At 40.5% G+C, this 23,057-nt stretch overlaps 1 protein-coding gene across 1 annotated transcript; it reads left to right on the top strand.

Moving 5' to 3' along the window:
• Positions 1-1,541: 1,541 nt before the first annotated feature.
• Positions 1,542-20,963, top strand: LOC134676928 (uncharacterized). The gene is made up of 8 exons (XM_063535308.1): positions 1,542-1,739; positions 1,819-1,874; positions 12,165-12,423; positions 13,249-13,691; positions 14,630-14,828; positions 16,602-16,757; positions 18,033-19,460; positions 19,752-20,963. Exons 1-7 carry the CDS (start codon positions 1,668-1,670, stop codon positions 18,090-18,092), a joined length of 1,245 nt encoding a protein of 414 aa, XP_063391378.1. The 5' UTR covers positions 1,542-1,667; the 3' UTR covers positions 18,093-19,460; positions 19,752-20,963.
• The last annotated feature ends 2,094 nt before the right edge of the window (positions 20,964-23,057 follow it).

Raw genomic sequence — 23,057 nt, forward strand, 5'->3', positions numbered from 1 at the left:
GGGCGCGCGCGAGACGGCCACATTACAGCTATCTCTTACAGCGCATACAGCACTCTAGTGATTCTAGGGCGTCTCGGATCCGTATCGGCGATCGATCTATTTATTACGCGTTGCGTTTTGTCACCTTTATGTGAAAGATTTTTTGTTAGTTCTTATAAATTATAAAATAATGTAATTATGTAATATGTATGTAAGTTTCGGAGGTAGATAATTGCCTATGGAGCTTCCCGATATGGCGAGTATTCTATAACAATGCGTACATTTTGCTCGCTTTGGTTCTGTCCCCGTAAAGTAGTTCGTTTATAGCCATTTTTTTAAATAGGTCAATCAAGTTAAAGTCACCAATAGTCCGTAAAAAAGCGATTACTCACCAGCACTAATACATTATCAGAATATTGCCTTAACGAAACTATTATTTACACTTTTCACAATTTAATTTAACTATACTCGTATTTGCAATTTAATTCAATCAGTCTTTATAAACAACTCGAATTTCTACAGTCAGTCTCGATATGCACTAATTCACAATTAAATTAAAGGATAAACAATTGCCGCGAACCGCGAAAGTCAAGCAAACTATCAAACATTTCACAACAATAATAATTAATAAACGGTTTTCGTCAAATTCAAAATCGCAAATTAAATTACTCCATTTGACCGCGTCCTTCTTGTATTATAAGAAAACATTTTAAGCTCTACGCGGACGCATTAGAGTTTTAAATCTATTGCAGAAAATCATATTCGTAAAAATATTAGTGAGTGACAACTTAAACCGCGGCGATCAGCCGAGCGGACCTATCCGAATGGTTCCGAAGATAGCCGAAAGCATCGCAGAGCGAGAGCGAGCGAGCACTGAGTACGAGTGCGAGCGAGATAACAAAGCAATGATGGCATGGCATGGCGAACAAACATGACACTATCACAAGTGACATTACAGATTACGCGCTCCGTGCGTAAACTTGAACTGACCGTTCATATCGGCGAGTCAATGTATTTGGAATTGAATCCATTTCGCGCGCTTCGGCCGGTCGTTGGCGCTCGCGCGCTCGGTGCAGCTCGCGTGATGCGTGATGTTTGAAGTACTGGTTGATTTCGCGGAGAGATACGTAATGCCATATTACGTGTTCGAGAGATATCTCATTTGTGATATTACGAGCATTACTTACACATGTCTATTACATATTTGCCGTAACTAATGTTTAAAATGTGTTTTTCAATTAAAAGACACATCAAGATTGTTTACCTTATTTCTAATGCTAAAAATATTATAATACAGTGTGTAAATCCAATACTTTACTTTTACTTTTTCCTAATCAGTACACGATACCGACTATGCCCTTAAACGGACCGCCACTATTTTTGTTACCCCTTGTATATTTATTTATTTAAACTTTATTGCACGATAACAAAATGTACAAATGGCGGACTTAATGCCTTAAGGCATTCTCTACCAGTCAACCATTGGGTCAATCAGAAAACTTGTACTTAGTGCAGGATTCAGGATTTATATCGCGCAATCTAACATGTTTATCGATGTTATTTTTTCCCAGCACTATTTTCGCTATGAAACTTATGTAGTTTCTTAGCGGATTGTTAATATAGTATTATTTTAAGAATACTATAGGATTACTCAGCCACTTATGTGCATAAACATGTGAAAGAAACAAATGCTTCAAATTCGCGGCGAAAGGAGGAAGAATTGTTACGCTTTCGTTAGATTAAGTTCGCCTTTGTACATTGTATGTATTTTGTTTTATATTATATTACGTCATAAATACATTATCATTGTACCTATCAATACTTAAATTTAATTTTTAGTGCAACATGACATTAAAACAAGCTGTTTACTTTCTGAAAAGACGATTTGATGACAGGTAAGCTTTTAAAAATGAATAAGAAAAAATGTAAGAACCATACCTACCTATTACGTAAAACCGTAAGTATATATTTATTCAAAAATTGACATTTTATTTGACAGATTTTACAGAAAAATCTCGTACTTAATGTTTTTGAAATATTCAGGCCGCGTAGCCAAGGGGCTATTAATAAATTACGTCATTTCAAATTACGGGGGGGGGGGGGGGTCTGGACATCGGATGATGGTAGCATGATATAGTAGGAAACAGGGTCATTCGAAGCATGATTTTTGGATGATGTTAGGGGGGGGGGGGGTGTCCAAAAATCGCCAAAAAATTATGGCGTAATTTATGAACCGCCCCCAAGATGCCAATCGCTTACGCTCCGTAACGATCGAAACGCAACTGTCACTGTCGCGCTAATATGGAAGAGTGATAGAGAGACATAATGCTTTTCGCTGTCGAAGCGATAGCGATTGTAACCTTGGCTAGGCCGGCATACCGGCAGTTCAATGTTGAGAACGGGGGCCATTTGATTTAACTAAACAACATACGTACCTATATATGTATACGTATAAGTAAAAAATACTTATAGAGGGTCGCACTGAAAGATTCGGGAATGGGACACTTAGAAATAACATAATAGAAAGAGGCATATATAGGTATCTATACATATAATAAAGCTGTAGAGGGTCGAAAGTCTGTACATGGAAGATATTTGAAAAAAAGTTGGCTGGGGGCACATAGAATTGATAACAGAACACGTTCCAACAGTTTTTAGAATTTTTGTCTGTTTGTCTGTTTATTTGAACGCGCATCACGTGAAAACGGCTGAACAGATTTTGATGCAAACTTTACTATTCTGTCGAGAAAATCTCCGGCCAGGTTATAGGCTATAAAAATTCAACTCTTAAAGGGGGGGGGTAGCCACAACACTCGCTTGATTTAAGTTTGCCCCTGAATCTTATGGCGCTACTTAGGAAGGAGGGGCAAACTTTTTTCAAATATGTGCTACCACTATTGAGTACCCTGGTAAACTAACAGATGGCGCTGAATTTAATACGTAGTGACATAAATAGCCACCGAGGAAGGTTTTTGCCAAATTAACTCTAAGTTTAGATGAGGGGGTACGGACATCAACAAATTTAATTGAATAATTATGTCGATTTAATAATATACAACAAAATTAAACGACAGTAAATTAATTACCCCTCATTGCACAGTGCCATCTTTTTCACGACTACCCTAAAAAGAGAGAGAGAGAGTGTATTGTGTTTTCAGCGTTCGTGTTTGCATGTAGGTATATTATATTTATTTATCTGAGTTTCTTTATTACACCTTAACTTCTGAATGCCTTAACCTTAGCCCAACGTACGTGACACGCTGTACGCTTACCAAAGCCGTAGCCATAGTCAAACCTTCGGACCAGTGCCGGATTAACCAATAAGCAAAACAAGCACGTGCTTAGGGCACCACGTTGAGGGGGGGGGGGGGGGGGGCACCAAAATGCCAGGTTGAAAAAGTAGAACAAATTTTAAAATTAGGGACAGACTAGACGTGTGCGCCGATTAAAAAATGATCGGCGGCGGCGTTTGCCAAAAAATCGGCGGCGGCGGCGTGTTTTCGGCGTGAAATCGGCGTGACCTTGACTTTCAAGTTTCTTAAGAAAAATCATTAATTTGTTGTTTTTCTTGAAAATTTGATCAATGCACGTTGCTGGGCAATAAATTACGTATAGTTTGAATATGCTGTGAGTAAAATAGGGCTTGTAAATGAATATAGGATAGGTATAATAACTTGATTTCCTTAGTAACTGGCTTTCATTAAGAGGTTTCCTGCTCCCAATGACCTTCGATCTAATCTGTAACTCTCCGTTTTCTCAAGCTTTCCATGGCTTATCCTATTAAAAATGACGTACTTTTTACTTTAACAAAACAGAACTTCATATATCCTTGACATTTGCTAGACATAGTACACTGCTATGGCTTCTTTTTAATGGTTTTCTTGTCGTACAAGCACCAGGCACACTGAGACGTATCTTATTTCTCGTTTTCTCATTGCTGAGGCTCGCGACCACATGTAATTTGTCTCCATTTCGTGCGGTCATCAGCCGTATGGACTGCACGGTGCAGACTGCTGCAAGCCGACCTCTCCATAGCGTTCGACCATCTCACACATGCTCCAACTCGAGCACGATTGCCATTCATTCGGCTTAAATTAATGTGTTTCTCCACATCATGCGTTGGATGATATATCCGAAGATGCTAAGGGCTCACCCATGGCATGTTTGGAATAGATGAGTGGCGATATAGAGCTCTTTCAGAATGGAGAAGTTTGTTCTTCTAGCTGTCCAAGGTATAAGCAGCACTAGCAGCAGCGTTCGTTAACAGTTGACGGTGAATACTTAGGGTTACTCAGTTACTTTAATTGGTGTGTCAAATAGTTTCTGCAACTGGCTATTCAGGTTCATTTAATTAATGATTGATGTATATTTGACAACTGTAACATAAATAATACAAAAAATCTATATTGTAATCCAAAAACCAACTTAGAATAGCTAATTAACAACACTCAAGGTCACGCCGATTTCACGCCGATCATTTATCGGCGGCGGCGGCGTGGTCAAAAAGTCCGGCGGCGGCGGCGCGCCGGCGCGGCGCACACGTCTAGGACAGACACATCGTTTTTACCACACGATTTTTTTTAGCTGTCCAAAAGCTAATTTGCAAAAATAATGGCGCGTAATTCTTTGGGAAACAATCGGTAGCAGAAGAGTCGTGATTAGATGCATAGATTCGATTTCAACCCACTCTTTTGCGGTTCGGCGTTAGGTCTTATGCAAGGCCTTCTGCCTTACGCCAAAGTTGATCTTCTGCCTTAATTACACTTGGGCGTGGCTCCAAATCCAAGCTTTCCTCTTTCGCAGCTGGGCCTACTGCCTTGCTCACACTTCGCCAATTCAATTCACTTGGTCAATTCCAAGTCTGCTTTCTTGCATCTTTTATTCATGAAAACAACCTCGCTGAGACACTTAAATATCGAGCCCTATGCGAAGCTAGGCTGATAGAAAACTGTCCCATCCCTCCTTTCTATGAAATCCTGGATTTGCGCCTGGTTGGGACTAAAAGTAAAATTGCGTTTAATATCGAAAAATTTTAGCGCTCGCTTCGCTCGCGTTTTTAATCACTTTCTAAGGTATGATAAAGGTGACATTCGGGTGACGACTGCAGCAGCATTACTCTGTTGCAACGTTACTGCTGCGGTACTGTCAATTTTCGTCATAAAATGATGTGACTGATTTCCATACTAAAAGTAAAAATGTACAACTGTCTATCAAATTGCGTTTTTATATCGAAAAATTTTCGCGCTCGCTTCGCTCGCGTTTTCAATCACCCTCTAAGATATGATAAAAGTGGCATTCGGGTGGCGACTGCAGCAGCATTACTCTGTTACAACGTTACTGCTGCAGCACTGTCAATTTTCGTGATAAAATGATGTGACTGATTTCTATACTAAAAGTAAAAATGTACAACTGTCTATCAAATTGCGTTTTTATATCGAAAAAATTTCCAGCTCGCTTCGCTCGCGTTTTCGATTACATTCTCACCTAAGATATGATAAAGGTGACATTCGGGTGGCGAATGCAGCAGCATTAGGTACTCTGTTGCAACATTACTGCTGCGGCACTGTCAATTTTCGTGATAAAATGATGTGACTGATTTCCATTCTCAGCTGTAATGTTGCAATGAACTTCACTCAATTTACCAAAAAGAATAATGTAATCTTAATGACCCTAGGGAGAGGAGGCACCATTGTCTAGAAATGCTTAGGGCATCAAAATATATCTTAATCCGGCAGTGCTTCGGACTTAACCCGACGTAAGTGTCGCGCTATACGCGTTCCAAAGCACGGCGCCCTCATACTAAAAGTCAGGCGTGGACCGACGTACCTGACACGCTGTTCGCATTCCAAAGCCGGGCGCCTCCGGCGCCCTCATACTCAGAGCGTCGGGCGTAACGTACGCGTTTCAAAGCTGGGCGTCTTCGGCGCCCTCATACTAAAAGAGTCACGCTGACACGCTGTACGCTTGCCAAAGTTGGGCGCCGAAGGCACCCTCATACTCAAAGCGTCGGGCTACGCCCGACGCACGTGGCACGCTGTACGCGTTACAAAGCCGGGCGCCTTCGGCGCCCTCATTCTAAAAGTGTCGGGCGTAGACCGACGTACGTGATACGCTGTACGCGTTCCAAAGCCGGGCGCCTTCGGCGCCCTCATACTCAAAGCGTTGGGAGTAGCCCGATGCACGTGGCGTGCTGAATGAGTTCCAAAGCTGGGCTCCTTCGGCGCCCTCATACTAAAAGAGTCGGGAATTGCCCGACGTATGTGGCGCACTGCACGCGGTCGAAAGCTGAGCAACTTCGACTTTCTCATACTATAAGAGTCGTGCGTAGTCGGACTACTTCAAATCGCGCTCTAAAAGGTATGAAACAATAAGATATAATTATTTTAAGAAATTATCATGCAGGAAATTATAAATGTTATAATTTTTTGAATAAAAAAATACAGCGTAATGTAATTTACTATTTTTTATATATTTAGCAGCTTACTGACACAAACCCAGTGAACGCATATATTTAGTACTAGCTGTGCCCGCGGCTCCGCCCGCGTGGAATTCGGTTTGTGTCAGTAAGCTGCTAAATATATAAAAAATAGTAAATTACATTACGCTGTATTTTTTTATTCAAAAAATTATAACATTTATAATTTCCTGCATGATAATTTCTTAAAATAATTCTATCTTATTGTTTCATACTTTTTAGAGCGCGATTTGTAGTAGTCCGACTACGCCCGACTTTTTTAGTATGAGAAAGTCGAAGTCGCCTAGCTTTGGACCGCGTGCAGTGCGCCACGTGCGTCGGGCTTAGCCCGATGCTTTGAGTATGAGGGCGCCTTCGGCTCCCAACTTTGGCAAGCGTACAGCGTGTCACGTACGTCGGGTTACGCCCGACGCTTAGAGTATGAGGGAGGCGCCCGGCTTTGGAACGCGTTCGTCGGGCTACGCCCGACACTTTTAGTATGAGGGCGCCAACGGCGCCTGGCTTTGGAACGCGTACAGCGTGCTACGTGCGTCGGGCTTAGCCCGATGCTTTGAGTATGAGGGTGCCTTCGGCGCCCAACTTTGGCAAGCGTACAGCGTGTCACGTACGTTGGTCTACGCCCGACTCTTTTAGTATGAGGGCGCCGAAGACGCCCAGCTTTGAAACGTGTACGTTACGCCCGACGCTCTGAGTATGAGGGCGCCGGAGGCGTCCGTTTTTGGAATGCGTACAGCGTGTCACGTACGTCGGTCTACGCCTGACTTTTAGTATGAGGGCGCCGAAGGCGCCCGGCTTTGGTAACCATACAGCGTGTCACGTAAGTCTCTTTTAGTATAAGAAAGTCGAAGTCGCCTGGCTTTGGACCGCGTGCAGCGCGCGACGTTGTCGGGCTACGCCAGATTCTTTTAGTATGAGGGCGCCGAAGGCGCCCGGCTTTGGAACGCGTATACAGCGCGACACGTACGTCGGGTTAAGTCCGAAGCAGTGCCGTATAAAGATATTTTAATGCCCTAAGCATTTCTAGACCATGGTGCCCCCTCTCCCTAGGGTCATTAAGATTACATTTTTTTTTTGGTAAATTGAGTTCATTGCCGCATTACAGCTGAGAATGGAAATCAGTCACATTATTTTATCTCGAAAATTGACAGTGCCGCAGCAGTAATGTTGCAACGGAGTACCTAATGCTGCTGCAGTCGCCACCCGAATGTCACCTTTATCATATCTTAGGTTATAATGTAATTGAAAACGCGAGCGAAGCGAGCGCGAAAATTTTTCGATATAAAAACGCAATTTGATAGACAGTTGTACATTTTTACTTTTAGTATGGAAATCAGTCACATCATTTTATCACGAAAATTTACAGTGCTGCAGCAGTAACGTTGTAACAGAGTAATGCTGCTGTAGTCGCCACCCGAATGTCACCTTTATCACATCTTAGAAAGCGATCGAAAACGCGAGCGAAGCGAGCGCGAAAATTTTTCGATATAAAAACGCAATATGATAGACAGTTGTACATTTTTACTTTTAGTATGGAAATCGGTCACATCATTTTATGACGAAAATTGACAGTAACGTTGCAACAGAGTAATGCTGCTGCAGTCGCCACCCGAATGTCACCTTTATCATACCTTAGAAAGATATTAAAAACGCGAGCGAAGCGAGCGCGAAAATTTTTAGATATAAAAAACGCAATTTTACTTATAGTCCCAACCAGGCGCGAATCCAGGATTTCATACAAAGAAGGGGTGTGACAGTTTTCTATCAGCCTAGCTTCGCATAGGGCTCGATATTTAAGGATTTCAGCGAGGTTGTTTTCATGCATAAAAGATGCAAGAAAGCAGAGCTTGGAATTGACCAAGAGAATTGAATTGGCGAAGTGTGAGCAAGGCAGTAGGCCCAGCTGCGAAAGAGGAAAGCTTGGATCCACGCCCAAGTGTAATTAAGGCAGAAGATCAACTTTGCCGTAAGGCAGAAGGCATCGCATAAGACCTAACGCCGAACCGCAAAAGAGTGAGAGAGAGTGAAACCCAGATAAATAAATATATACCTACATACAAACACGAACGCTGAAAACACAATACACTCTCTCTCACTTTTTTCGGGTAGTCGTGAAAAAGATCACTGTGCAATGAGGGGTAATTAATTTACTGTCGTTTAATTTTGTTGTAAATCGATATAATTATTAAATTAAATTTGTTGATGTCCGTACCCCTCATCTAAACTTAGAGTTAATTTGGCAAAAACCTTCCTCGGTGGCTTATTCATGTCACTACGTATTAAATTCAGCGCCATCTGTTAGTTTACCAGGGTACTCAATAGTGGTAGCACATATTTGAAAAAAGTTTGCCCCTCCTTCCTAAGTAGCGCCATAAGATTCAAGGGCAAACTTGAATCAAGCGAGTGTTGTGGCTACCCCCCCCCTTTTAAGGGTTGAATTTTTATAGCCTATAACCTGGCCGGAGATTTTCTCGATAGATTAGTAAAGTTTGCATCAAAATCCGTTCAGCCGTTTTCACGTGATGCGCGTTCAAATAAACAGACAAACAGATAAACAGATAAACAGACAAACAGACAAAAATTCTAAAAACTGTTGGAACGTGTTCTGTTATCGATTCTAAGTATCCCCAGCCAACTTTTTTTCAAATATCTTCCATGTACAGACTTTCTACCCTCTACAGCTTTATTATATGTATAGATAGAAAATTCCTAAACCAAGCACAAGTTAATAAAATAGTCTACTTCATTTGGCATAACACCATCCCTATTATCCTCGCAATTTAAAAAGTCGTATGTTGTTATGAAAGTCGTAGGCAGTTGTTACGTTTTAGCTTAGCACGGTAGTATTGAAAACAAATCGTCATGTTTATTCCAAATTTTACTGAAGTTATCTGTTTACTACAAGTGAAAAGTGATTCCACTATCCTTGGTATAAACTAAAATAACTTCTTCACTACTTCACGACACATGAAGACATTTTTAATTACAAAAAAACGTTGCTTTTATAAATCAATTTAGCCATCCGTCACTGACTGTCATCTCGGACGAACTGAAGTTGCGAATCGAATAGTTTGTAAGCACCGCCTACAATCGAATAGTTTACGTTGGGTCATAACTGAGCGGACAGAATACTTCCATGTATATCAGTTCGCTGCACAAACCGAATTCCACGCGGGCGGAGCCGCGGGCACAGCTAGTAATTTATAAAAATGTAACTCTTTATAAAACTTTTAAGGTACTTAAATTCCATTTGGTTGTCATTTGTATTTAAGAATTACTGGCAATTTGAAAATTGTATGTCTAACATTATTTGAATTTTTGGCCAAGTGATTTTTCGGATCATAATTTTAAACGGTTTTCAATATGCCCTCAGCGAACAAATGAAACTTACAATGGGCTTCTGTTATTTTTTTATGAACAGTTCATCGTACGCTCGTTTGCAGTTAAAAATTAAATATGAAAGTCACTTTCATTTTATCCCATGGGTGATCTTATAGAAGCATGTCATTCCAAAGCGACGTCAAAAATTAAAATCGCATTTGTGCTGTTAATTAAAAAGACTGCCAAAAAAGTTGCATATCGGCAGATTTCGACATTCCTAAATATTCATATGACAACAGTAAAAAAAACTTTTATATATGTCGGAGAATGGCTGAAATGTGCCATCTATCGCCTTCAAGAGGCGTTTTATCATTAACTAGTCATTTTTGCTGTCAGTTTTGCATATTGCATGAATAATAATAGCTAAGTAAGCAGTTTGGTTTTATGATATTGACATAAGCTATTGCAGCGCGTCGGGCATGTTTGCCGACGCGGCCGTCGACGATTTTTATGCGATAATACGCAAAAAGTCGGCGTCCGTCATACGACGTGTGCGAGGGAGCGGCAACAGCATCCTGCAGATGATCGCGGACAGGTTGGATTCGCCCGTCCTCGGCCGCTTCATGGATCTGCATGTTATGAGGAGGCCATGGGATGCATGAGGCGTCAGAGGGGGGTGGTCGCGTGTATTTTTGTGTTGTTAGGTACTTGTTATTTTATAATTTAATTTTAGTTCTATTTTTTATGTGCTCTTTCTCTCCTGTCTTTTTACAAATAAACTAACATAGTTGTTAAGTTAAGAGTTACTAACCATATTATGGAACTTGTTTTCTGAAATAAATGATTTTTATTTTTATTGATTTATTTATAAGAGACAAAACGTGAACTTCACATCCCTTTCAAAATAACAGTAATGATACCATTGAGAATAGTTTATTTGAGAGGTTCATCACATGAGTTGGCGGTCGCAACCGGATCCTGAGTTGTTCAGAGGGCGTTTGAGGGCTGGGTGCTGGAGGGCACAGTCCTATTCGTAACTGCAATTGCGGGGTTTCGGCCAGACGATGAGGTTAGCTGTGTGTTGGAACCAATATGTTGTAAAGTCAAGTTGTTGGTACTGTTATTGAGAAGGTGGCGCTGAACTTGTTCATTCACGACAATGATCTATGTGCGTGTTATTGAAAGAATTGCCTGTCAGTATTCAAAAGTTATGGAAGAACTTACTTTGGTCAGGTAGGCCGAGCAATTGAGCTTAGATACCTCAGATTGTTGTATTCTGTCCGCAGATGTATGCAGTGATGCATACAATGTCAGGATGCCGTGGTGGTGCAGATGAACAGCGCTCTACAGTTTCTTTTGGAAGAAGAGATCAGATTTCTACTGAAGAAATCTGATCTTCGCTCTAGTCTACCAGTGAGAATCACAAAGGAGGATAATGTACGGAGGGACCCGTACAATGCCAGGTTGGCCGTGTCGGAGAATGGCTGAAATGTGCCATCTATCGCCTTTAAGAGGCGTTTTATCATGCAAACCTTGACAAATAGAGCAAACTAGGGTGTTATACGTACACCTGAGTGGCGTTCGACGCAGTTATCGCCAAGACGTCATAGAGTGCGCTGTTAAAAACAATTGAAGCCCAGAACAATTGAAGTTATGCTGTCAATCAATCTTCAGAGGAAGCACGATGAGAACGAACGGGAGAAGATGACGTCTGTGGCGGCTCCTGGGTCAAATCCACTGGTTTCCCCAAAATCGCCATACAAAAAGGACTTTGGGATTATGAGCCGTGTGCATTACAGAATGATTACTTTCAAAAGAAAATTTATGTGCGTGTTCAGTTTGAGTTTAAGTATGCATTAAAACAAATATTGACTGTCTAGATGCGACAGTTTTCTCTATTCCCGACATTTTCAGTGCAACCCTCGTAAAACATGATTAGGTACTTATAGATTCATCATCTTCCTCCCGTTGTCCTGGCATTTGCCACGGCTTATGGGAGCCTGGGGTCCGCTTGGCAACTAATCCCGAGAATTGGCGTAGACACTAGTTTTACAAAAGCGACTGCCATCATACCCTCCAACCCAGAGGGGAAACTAGGCCTTATTTGGATTAGTCCGGTTTTCTCACGATGTTTTCCTTTACCGAAAAGCGGCTAGTAAATATCAAATGATAAGTATTTCGTACATATTATATTCCCTAAAAACTCATAGGTACGAGCCGGGATTCAAACCCGCGACCTCCGGATTGAAAGTCGCACGCTCTTACCGCTAGGCCACCAGCGCTTCGTGATTACTTATAGGTTATAAAACGTGATGGTTTGCAAAATTGTGTCAATCGTATTTCAAAAGGGCTTGCAGTTAAAGATCTACAGGGATATAGTTTTGTTTTTCAGTGATGCAAAGTCGCCTCTCAGTTTTAAGTACATCGGAATGCTGAGTTTCATGTTAAGCTCCATCGGCTGTTGGCCGCACAGGCAGTTCGGCCGGCGCCGGCTGGACTTTATACTGTCCATGTACAATATGCTGTTGATCGCCATAGCCATGGCTTTACCGAGTTTGGGTGCAACCTACATCTGGTACAAGAGAGAGACGATTTCGTTCTTCGATGCGGGGCACGTGCTTTTATGCATGTTTTTAGAATTCTTGTTTTTGGTAAGTGCTTGATCATCATTATATCAACCCTGTATAACCTACTATTGAGCATAGGCCTCTAGTACGCCACTTGTCCCAGTCCTAACCTAATCTCATCCAGAAGTGACCCGCTATCTTCCGAATGTCGTCCACCCAACGAGTCTTTTAATTTAATTTAAGCGTTTTAAAATCAAAACTTATTTACATAAATATGGTTATGATACCTCTATTACTTAGCAAATAATAAGATTAAAATCAAACTGATTTGCTGGAGAAAGAAACAAAGTAACAACGCAACCATATACTGTGGGTTTTATAGAATTATAAATGGTCTTCTAGCTATTGAAAATAATAATAATAATGAAACATTTCACAGAGCTTATATCTGTATTTGTTTCTATAAGTCTTCACTTAAAATAATTCACCTTTGGTACAAGTTATTGTTTTATTCTATTCTTCAACTGCACTACTATTTAATTATGCATAATCAGTTTTTCATTGTCGAATTTAATCGTTATTCCAGCAAAGGTTATTTATGGCTTGGACGGCTAAATATCAAGAAATAGTAAAGGATTATTTACTAGAATTCCACTTGTTTTACTTCAAGAATCGAACGCAGTACGCTTCGAAGTTTTGTTTCCGCAAGTGTCTAGTTTTCAATATGACCGAAAATCTTAAAATGCCAGGAGTCATTAAATGTGTTCTTTGTAATAATATTTACTGTACAATTAAATTTAATCTTGGGGTATTTAGGCGTATTATGACTGTTTTAATTTTTAGATATTCTTCAATGAAATAAATTTTATTTTGTCTTATCGCATCTTACGTTATTGGTATTCTGTTTAGATACATACGCAGATCCACAACATATCAACGATATTCACATTTTACATGATCTGTCAGATGTTCTGTGGGTTATGCCTGTTCACTTTCATGCCGTGGTACAACAACTACAACAACGGAATGTTCGGTCCGGACCGGCCCGCCAACCGCACCTTTGAGCAAGCTGTCTACTTTCACTGCTTCACCGAAGACGTGTATACTACCATAAAAGGATACTGGGTTCTCTTCGTATTCAACATTCCTACCACCTATAATACTTCATGTGGCGTCGTCGCCTTCGACCTCCTGATCTCCCTTATAGTCTTTCAAATTTGGGGGCATCTTAAAATTTTGAAACACAATTTGTCAAGAATTATTCCGAAGGACGGCATGTATTCAACAGAAGAGAATATGAGAGTCCGAGAGATATTAAAGGAAATCATTGAAGACCACAAATTTATCATAAAGTAAGTTTCAAGAAAATGTTATTTAACACGAAATATATTATTCATACGATGGTTTAAGGAGGATTCAGGAGGTCGACTCGATCGGCAAAAACAGGCGTTTTGTCTGTGGACATTACAAAATATAACGATTTGGGTACATTTTCTAAGACTTTATGCCATTATTATTAAGATACGAAAATTTGGCTTAGTGCTTAACAAAACTTCCGCAAGACACAGACATATTAAATATATTAAGAACGCTGCGGCGGAGAGCTGCGGCCCGCAGTCTGCGCCGGTCCGTCACCGTAAACGCAAGCTCCTGATGACACTCCTCGGTACGGAGTGAAACATGTCGAGCGTTTTTCGACTTAAAATACGTGAGTGACCCGTTCTTAATATATTTAATTTGGCTTAGTACCTTTGTTTTACGATGTCGACAGGAAAGTCTTATAACTTGAACTCATACACAATGTTCTTGACTCATTGTCAGGTATGTTTTGAAATAGTCATAGCCTCTCATTGTCAGGTATGTTTTGAAATAGTCATAGCCTCTCATTGTCAGGTATGTTTTGAAATAGTCATAGCCTCTCATTGTCAGGTATGTTTTGAAATAGTGATAGCCTCTCATTGTCAGGTATGTTTTGAAATAGTGATAGCCTCTCAATCCCTAATGATAATTTATTTATTTTATCTTTATTGCACAAAAGAAAATACAATCGTACAAAAGATGGACTTAATGCTAGGCAGTCTCTACCTTCCACCAGTTAACCTTCGGGCAAACCAGAGATTTTAATTAATGATGTTAATGATGTCTGGAAGAAATCGCTTTTTAGCGATAAGACCGTCCCTTGTTTGAAAATTTTTAATTTTCTCTATTATTTGCATTGTTTCCTGTATTGAGTGCACACCTCAAGTAAGTATTTGTATTGTATTGTATTACATATATAATTTCATTACAGGTTTGTGGACAAGTGCTCCGACGCGTTTAGTGACGAATTGTTTGTATTTTATTTGCTGATGCAACTCCTGACCTGCACATTATTGCTTGAGGTTTCCTCTCTGACGGCAGACGCGCTGGCTAAATACGGACCGTTAACTCTAGTGGTGCACCAACAATTGATTCAAGTTTCTATACTTTTCGAAATGATAAGTACTAAGGTAATGCCAATTCTTGTGTTGTCCGACTTGAATCCGTCCGACGAATGTGAAATCCGTTTATTATGATCCCTGCTTACATTGAGCTGCGGCTTACTCTCTCTCTCTCTTCCTAGCTATCCATCCCACATGGTGGTGGGGTCAGCTTTCCTGCTTAACCTTCTCCACTTCGCCCTATCCACGACATCATCCTCGGATAACTTGCACTCACTCATGTCCTTTAGCACTACATCCTTCCATCTTGTTCTGGGTCTGCCCCTAGATCTTCGACCTGGGATGGAAAGTTGCAGCGCCAAATTTCCTACGTAGTCAGAAGGCCTTCTTTTTACGTGACCATACCATCGCAGCCTGCTCTCCTGCATTTTATCGGCAATGTCGCGCACGCCCAGGCTTCCTCGTACGTACTCGTTACGGATTCTATCGAGCCTGGTAACGCCGCACATCCACCTCAGCATTTTCATCTCGGCAACTTGGATGGTATGCACGTGTCTTTGAGTCGTTGCCCACGTCTCGCTGCCATACATAAGGACCGGCCTTATTATACTTTTGTATACCAGACCCTTGAGTTTGACCGGCATTCTCCTGTCACACGTAACACCAGTCACTTCCCGCCATTTTAGCCAAGCAGCGGCTATTCGGTGTTGAATGTTGCATTCCACATTCCCAGAATGGTGCATCATACTACCCAGATACTTGTACTGATCGCACATGGTGACTAGTTGCCCATCGATGGAAATTGGGCGAGCTGCGGCTTACTATGATGTTAAATTACTGTGCGAAGTTTGGTATTCAAATCAAGCACTTTGTAACAAAGTCGGATGACTTCGCTTATTATTACACATAGCTTACTATGACACAATTATTACTATGACATGACCTATAAAGACCTATCAAACTGCACAACGGAACTTAATCGCGTATTTAAGTTTTAAGATTTACCTCCGACGTTGACAACGCCACGGGGACAACGCCGTCGTCGAAACGTCGGAGGTAAATCTTAAAACTTAAATACGCGATTAAGTCCCGTTGTGCAGTTTGATAATGTTTAATAATCGTGAAAGTTTAAATCAGTGTTCTATAAAGACCTATTTTCATAAAATTATGATCTGTCACACTGACGCATTCGCTAATTTCCGTGGCCGTCCTCACGTCTTTGTCTGAGCGGACGTTTGATGAGTGCGCTGAATTTTGTTATAGTTTTGATTCTCAGTGACAATTTACAAAATTAATAAATCTCATCTCTCACAAAGAGATTTGATATTTTTTGGCATATTTCATTAAATTAAGAAGTTGATCGACTATGTTTTAAAGTATGACCAGGAATTATGATCACACGCCATGGTAATATTGGTAATTCTTATGTTCATTGTCCGACGAATGTGGAATCCGTTTATTATGACTCTTGCTTACCTATAATGAGCAGCCGCTTACTATGATGTAATTACTGTGCGAACTTTGGTTATCAAATCAAATTGTAACAAAGTCGGATAAGATGACTTCGCTTATTACACGTCGCTTACTGACTTCCGCTAAGAATGACGTATGTGTCATTTTCCTTCGACGATGTCATTATATTCGGATTCTACTGAAACTACATCAGTAATTTCACTTAGAGCCACTTGCACCACACTACTCCGGGGTTAACCGGTTAAACCGTAAACCGAGTGTCAAATTGTATTGGTAACCTTGGTAACTCCAGGTTTAACCGGTTAACCCCGGGTTGATTGGTGGAAGTGGTCCTTACAACTGATTCTGAAAGTGACTTCGTATTGACAGAGCGAGCAGCTGATTGACGCCGTGTACGCGATGCCGTGGCAGTGCATGGACGCCAGCAACCGCAAGACTGTGATGGTCCTGCTGCAGAGGGCGCAGACCCCCATCACGCTCAAGGCCGCCAAGATGGTACCCGTGGGATTGCGGACCATGGCTGCGGTTTGTTCTAAACTCAATGTCTTCTTCTCCCTCTAGTTATCCCGGCATTTTGCCACGGCTCATGGGAGCCTGGAGTCCACTTGACAACTAATTCCAAGAATTGACATAGGCACTACTTTTTGCGAAAGCGACTGCCATCTGCGCTTCCAACCCAGAGGGGAAACTAGGTCCGTTTCCTCACGATGTCACGATGTTTTGCCTTCACCGAAAAGCAACTGGTAAATATCAAATGATATTTCGTACGTAAGTTCCGAAAAACTTATTGGTACGAGCCTGGGTTTGAACCCGCGACCTACGGATTGAAAGTCGCACGCTCTTACCACTAGGCCACCAGCGCTTTTTTCAAAACATAATAATGTATCATCTAATTTGTATTTATATGCTTTTACTCGTATTTAACTTAATAAGCGAAGCGCTGGTGGCCTAGCGGTGAGAGCGTGCGACTTACAATCTGGAGGTCGCGGGTTCAAACCCCGGCTCGTACAAATGAGTTTTTCTGAACTTATGTACGAAATATCATTTGATATTTACCAGTCGCTTTTCGGTGAAGGAAAACATCGTGAGGAAACCGGACTAATCCCAATAATGCCTAGTTTACCCTCTGGGTTGGAAGGTCAGATGGCAGTCGCTTTCGTAAAAACTAGTGCCTACGTCAAATCATGGGATTAGTTGTCAAGCGGACCCCAGGCTCTCATGAGCCGGGGCGAAATGCCGGGATAACGCGAGGAAGAAGACTCGTATTTAACTTAATACTAAATGCGAGGCAACTTTACCAGACAACCAATGGGTTTTAAAGTTAAAAAAAATTATACTTGTCAAATCCGGCTAAGTGCGAGTAAGACCCGGGCACCGGATTCCATAGTTCTTGGTCAACAGGAATTAAGTACTCTTTACATTTTGATGCCCTTGAGTTGGAGAGTGTCGAAATATAGGTTTTTTGTGGCATAAATGGCCCTATCTTTTTTACGTTAACTTAGAAGTTTGATTTTTTCACAGCTTCAAGGGTATATGGAATAATATGGATTTATAATGTAGGGTAATATTACCTGAGTATTATGGATTTAATTTCAACTCGATACCTCCACGCGTTCCCAAGATAAAGGGTCTTGACAGACAGACGGACGGACAGCAAAATTATCATATAAGGCTTCGTTTTTTCCCTTTTGAAGTACGGAGCCCTAAAAATGGATACGCCGAAAAACTACGGCTTGCCAAGAAATGATTAATAATTATTATGATTAATGATTATTTCAATAGGCTTCATTTATTTTTCAGGTCCTGAAGACATCATTTTCCTATTACATGATGCTGAACGCCGTGGCCGGGGAGCGTTAAGGCACAGAATACCACGCACTAAATTTAACTATACCCACCGTCTTTTAAAAATCTTTTGTCTTCAAAAAAGTCTCCACTTAAGGTGCAGTGAGTTGGCCCACCTCTGAAGGCAGCTGGCTGAGCACTGAACGGACGGCCGTGCTGCGTGCCAGGGATCGCGGATATCAATGTTATTGAGTGATTACTAATTTTAAAAGCAATTTTCATGTTACCTAATAGCTTTTCTACAACACACACACACACACTTACACTTACACTTTCTTTAAAACTATATTAGAAGGCGAAATCGAAGCTAGGAGAGGAAGAGGAAAACCGCGAGCAAGCTATACACAACAACTAAAAGCAAAAGCAAATGTCGTGTCTTACAGGGACTCAAAGAACCGAGGACCGCGAAAACTGGCGCATACTCCACCGACAAGATCGAGCCATGTTACTGAACCCACTTCAACTTATTTAATTACACAAACGGGTCTACTGCGATATACTTTCATTATTTTTACTTTAAATTCCCCGGCAAAAATGTCGTTGGTAGGTCTACCAACGTTTATGCATAAAATGCCAGAGTATCAAGTGCCACTTCAACTTTTAAAAAAAGCTGCACCATTTCCAAAACTAAAAAGTCATTCCTTCGTGAAATGTAGATTTGTTGTTTTTTTTTTAGCAACGATTATTTCAAATTCCATTATAATCAAACCCACATTTCGGGGGGTTTTGCTGGGTTTTTTGCAAACGATAATACTTAAATTCCTTGGTGGAATGTGGGTTTTGTGCAAACAATGATAATCCAATGACAAACAACGTGGGCAAATGCGACGTCCTGACTTTTTGACCCGGCCGGGCCGCGGAGATAAAGTTTTATTACGCAAAACTGTTTTCTACGTAATGTTTTTAGTAAGTAAGCAAATATACCTTATTGAATACAAAAGGAAATAAATTAATAATGAAATGAAAATGTAAAAAAGAAGTTTTCACTGTGTTTAATTGAGGTTAACGTCATCTAGCGTTATTTGAAACCCCCAAGCACATCACTGTTAGTACTCGAGTTATATTATACCAGTTGGAGGGAAACTCACTAGATGGCATTTAAATCAATAAAGAAAATCGCAATGACACGTGACGTCACGTCTTAGGTACGTCTTACGCTCTCGCGAGTTTAACATTTTTTCCCCATCACAAAAAGTGCACAGCGCCGCTAAAGTTTTCACTTCAAAAAATATTTCAGGCATTTAGTGCTATAGATATATATATTTTAAAGCTAAAAATAAATAATAATATTAATAATATATAAATACAGGTAGCAACAGGTGCAAAATAGATATATTTTAAAGCTAAAAATAAATAATAATATATAAATACAGGTAGCAACAGGTGCAAAATAACACTGATTTAAACTTTCACGATTATTAAACATTATCAAACTGCACAACGGGACTTAATCGCGTATTAAAGTTTTAAGATTTACCTCCGACGTTTCGAGGACGGCGTTGTCCCCGTGGTCTCGGAGAAGACTGGCTCAAGTTGATCTGGCGGCTAGAAGATGTTGATGTCAACTTGAGCCAGTCTTCTCCGAGACCACGGGGACAACGCCGTCCTCGAAACGTCGGAGGTAAATCTTAAAACTTTAATACGCGATTAAGTCCCGTTGTGCAGTTTGATAAGGTGCAAAATAGCTGCCGAGCGGGCCGTAGACGGGGCTTACCTGAACCACTGTGCACTACTGACACATATTCGGAAATAGTTATGTCGGTAGTTATTATAAAAATGTTGTGTGTGTAAGTGTAGGTACTACAATTGGGTACATCCCCGGTGAACCACTTCAGCCTCGATCCTACGAGCGAGCTAAACTCCGCCTCCCATAGAGATAACCAATTACGATGCATTTAGGATTCTTTATCTTAATAATGAAAAGGGTGAAAAGGTAAGGAGACAAACAATGGGTAGTAAGGACAGTTTATTAGTTGTTGTTGTTTAGGCTAAGCTTCGCCTCCCCATAAATATAACCAATTTGGATGCATTTTGGATTCCTTATGTTAAATTTGCAAATGCCGGCCGTCACAATAAACATTCAAATCGTCAAATAAACTTTACCTGAGCTATCCTTTTTTTTGCAACACCCACATTGTTAAGTGCCATGCTATTGGTCATCACTTAATTTTATGATACCGCCTGGCCGCCTGTAAGACGTTTAAACGATTTTTGGCCTAAATGTCCACCACGAATGTCCCCGATTGTAGTAGGTACCTACTAACAGTAGTTTTAAGAATAAAATGGGTCACTAATAATATTGATTCGTAGGTCTTAAATAAATGAAATAGAATTTAATAATTTAATTTGACTTATCGCTGTAAGCGAACTTATGCAAACATAATAGGTTTTATTATCTTAGTTACATACAGATATCAGAGTAGGCAGTGAAATCACTCTATTCTCTTGCAGTTATCATCTTCCTCGCGTTATCCCGGTATTTTGCCACGGCTCATGGGAGCCTGGGGTACGCTTCACAACTACTTGGGATTAGTTGTCAAGCGTACCGTAATTAAAACCAAAATATTACTTTGCTAATCCGGCAACGGAAACCCGGCCGTTTCCGTTGCCGGGCGTCAGACCGTCAACAACTCCTGAGGATATCTCGTAGAGAGGCGAAACGCGTGTCGAGTATTATTCTTTTGGTGGTGTTTGTTATTTATTTGCGTATTTATTTTTGCGGTGGGAGGGTGGGAACATTAATTACATGTAAAAAATACGCAAGTAAGTATAACGGGTTAGCACTGATTGACTAGCACGTTATCTTTTACGCGGATTAACAAAGTAATATTTTGGTTTTAATTAATATGGATTTCCGCAAAGTAACGCCTGATTCTATTCACTATTCGTATCGTAATTGACTTAGGCACTAGTTTTACGAAAGCGACTGTCATCTGACCTTCCAACCCAGAGGGGAAACTAGGCCCTATTGGGATTAGTCCGGTTTCCTCACGATGTTTTCCTTCACAGAAAAGCGACTGGTAAATATCAAATGGTATTTCGTACATAAGTTCCGAAAAACGAATTGGTACGAGCCGGGGTTTGAACCCGCGACCTCTGGATTGCAAGTCGCACGCTCTTACCGCTAGGCCACCAGCGCTTTTTTGTGCAGTTACCTACATAAATAAATAAATATAATAGGACAATTTTACACAGATCGACCTAGTCCCACAGGAAGCTCAATAAGGCTCGTGTTGTGGGTTATAGATGACGATATATATAATATGCCTACATACATACTACTACTATATACATACAACTATATACAGGGTCACTACCGACTATGTAGGCTAGGAGGAGACATAGCAGCTTACAAAATTATGTATATTATGATTTAATTTGAATATTTTCCAGCACAAAGTTGAAGTCTGTTTCCAAGCAGATGGTCTATGCTCTAGAGGAGATACTCCGATGATCCGGTTGGTTTGTAGAAGTCACTGTGGTTGGGTTGAACACCTCATCAGTATCAACTGCAAATAAAATGTAATGCTTACAGAAAACCATCTTTTTTTTGTGCAATAGTACCTTGTAGAAAATTCATTTACCTACAGAGTCCGCTAGCCGCCCACCATACAATAAAAATTGGCAATCTAATTTGAAACAATAGAATTGATTTAATTTTTTCAAAACAAACAACTATTTTCCATTTAGAAAAGATTTAAATTTTATTAAAGGTAATATGTACTAGTAATCGCACCATGGGACGCTAGAGGTGAATTTTATAGTTTAAAAACACCAATAAAATTTTAAATGATTAGCAAAAAACAAAGGGTTTTTAAAGAAAAATGATCAGCTGGTAAGTTTTTCAAATATCTGACCTATTAATATGTCGGAGAATGGCTGAAATGTGTCATCTGTCGCCTTCAAGTTTATCATGCAAACCTTGACAAATAGAGCAAACTAGGGTGTTACGTATTACACCTGAGTGGCGTTCGACGCAGTTCCGCCAAGACGTCATAGAGTGCGCTGTTAAAACAATTGAAGTCCAGAACAATTGAAGTTGTGCTGTCAATCAATCTTCAGAAGAAGGGATCTGCAGGATGAGATGGAACGGGAGAAGATGACGTCTGTGGAGCTTTCTGGGTCTAATCCACTGGTTTGCTTAAGATAAGAAACGTATCGCGTGCTGTGATTTGTAATGAGTCTTGTGCAGTAAAGATTTTGAGTCAAACATCGTATTTCATTGAAGGCCCTCGTCATCCACGATTGAAGGTTCTGATGTGCTACCGATACTATGATACGCCGTCAATTCCCGACAAATATATATACAAGTTACCTGGTACAATATCATGGCTATGGACATCATATTTGGACCAGCGCTTCCTGAGTCTCCAATAAAACACGGCACAGCTGATTAACACAATGATGGAAACTATAGCCACCAGCTTCACAGCGTCAATGGAGGAGACAGTCTCAGTGGTCTCAGAGACCATCAGCTCAACCTGCCCAACTGCGATTCCTGAGCCGTCAAGCTTCCTTGAGATGCATCTGTAATAACCGGACTCGGCTGGTGTAACATTCTGTAAGAATGTTAACAATAACCATTAAAAAAAAATCGAATATTAACAGTTTAATTCTAAACATTATGGCTGCGAGAATGTTTTACACTACAGGGCGTCCCAATACTATGGGACATGAAGGGAAAATACCTTAAATATCGTAGATAGGATATTTTGCTGAAAGAAGACATTATTTTAGTTTAAAAAACAATTTAAACTGCATTCATAATTTTTTAATAATTACATGGTTGAACCGGGAATCGAACCCGCTACACGAGAAAAAAAATCATCCTGTAGTTATATCATACCGATCGAAAGGATTCATCATGAGGATTATTTTTTGCTAAATAACATAGTACCTAGTGTCAGAAATAAAAGAAAGACCATGAATTTTAACATTTTTAACTCAAAATTAATCAATTTAATTTATTAATTGCTCAAA

The sequence above is a fragment of the Cydia fagiglandana genome, chromosome 25 (genome assembly GCF_963556715.1).
Source record: "Cydia fagiglandana chromosome 25, ilCydFagi1.1, whole genome shotgun sequence".
NCBI classification, from domain to species: domain Eukaryota; kingdom Metazoa; phylum Arthropoda; class Insecta; order Lepidoptera; family Tortricidae; genus Cydia; species Cydia fagiglandana.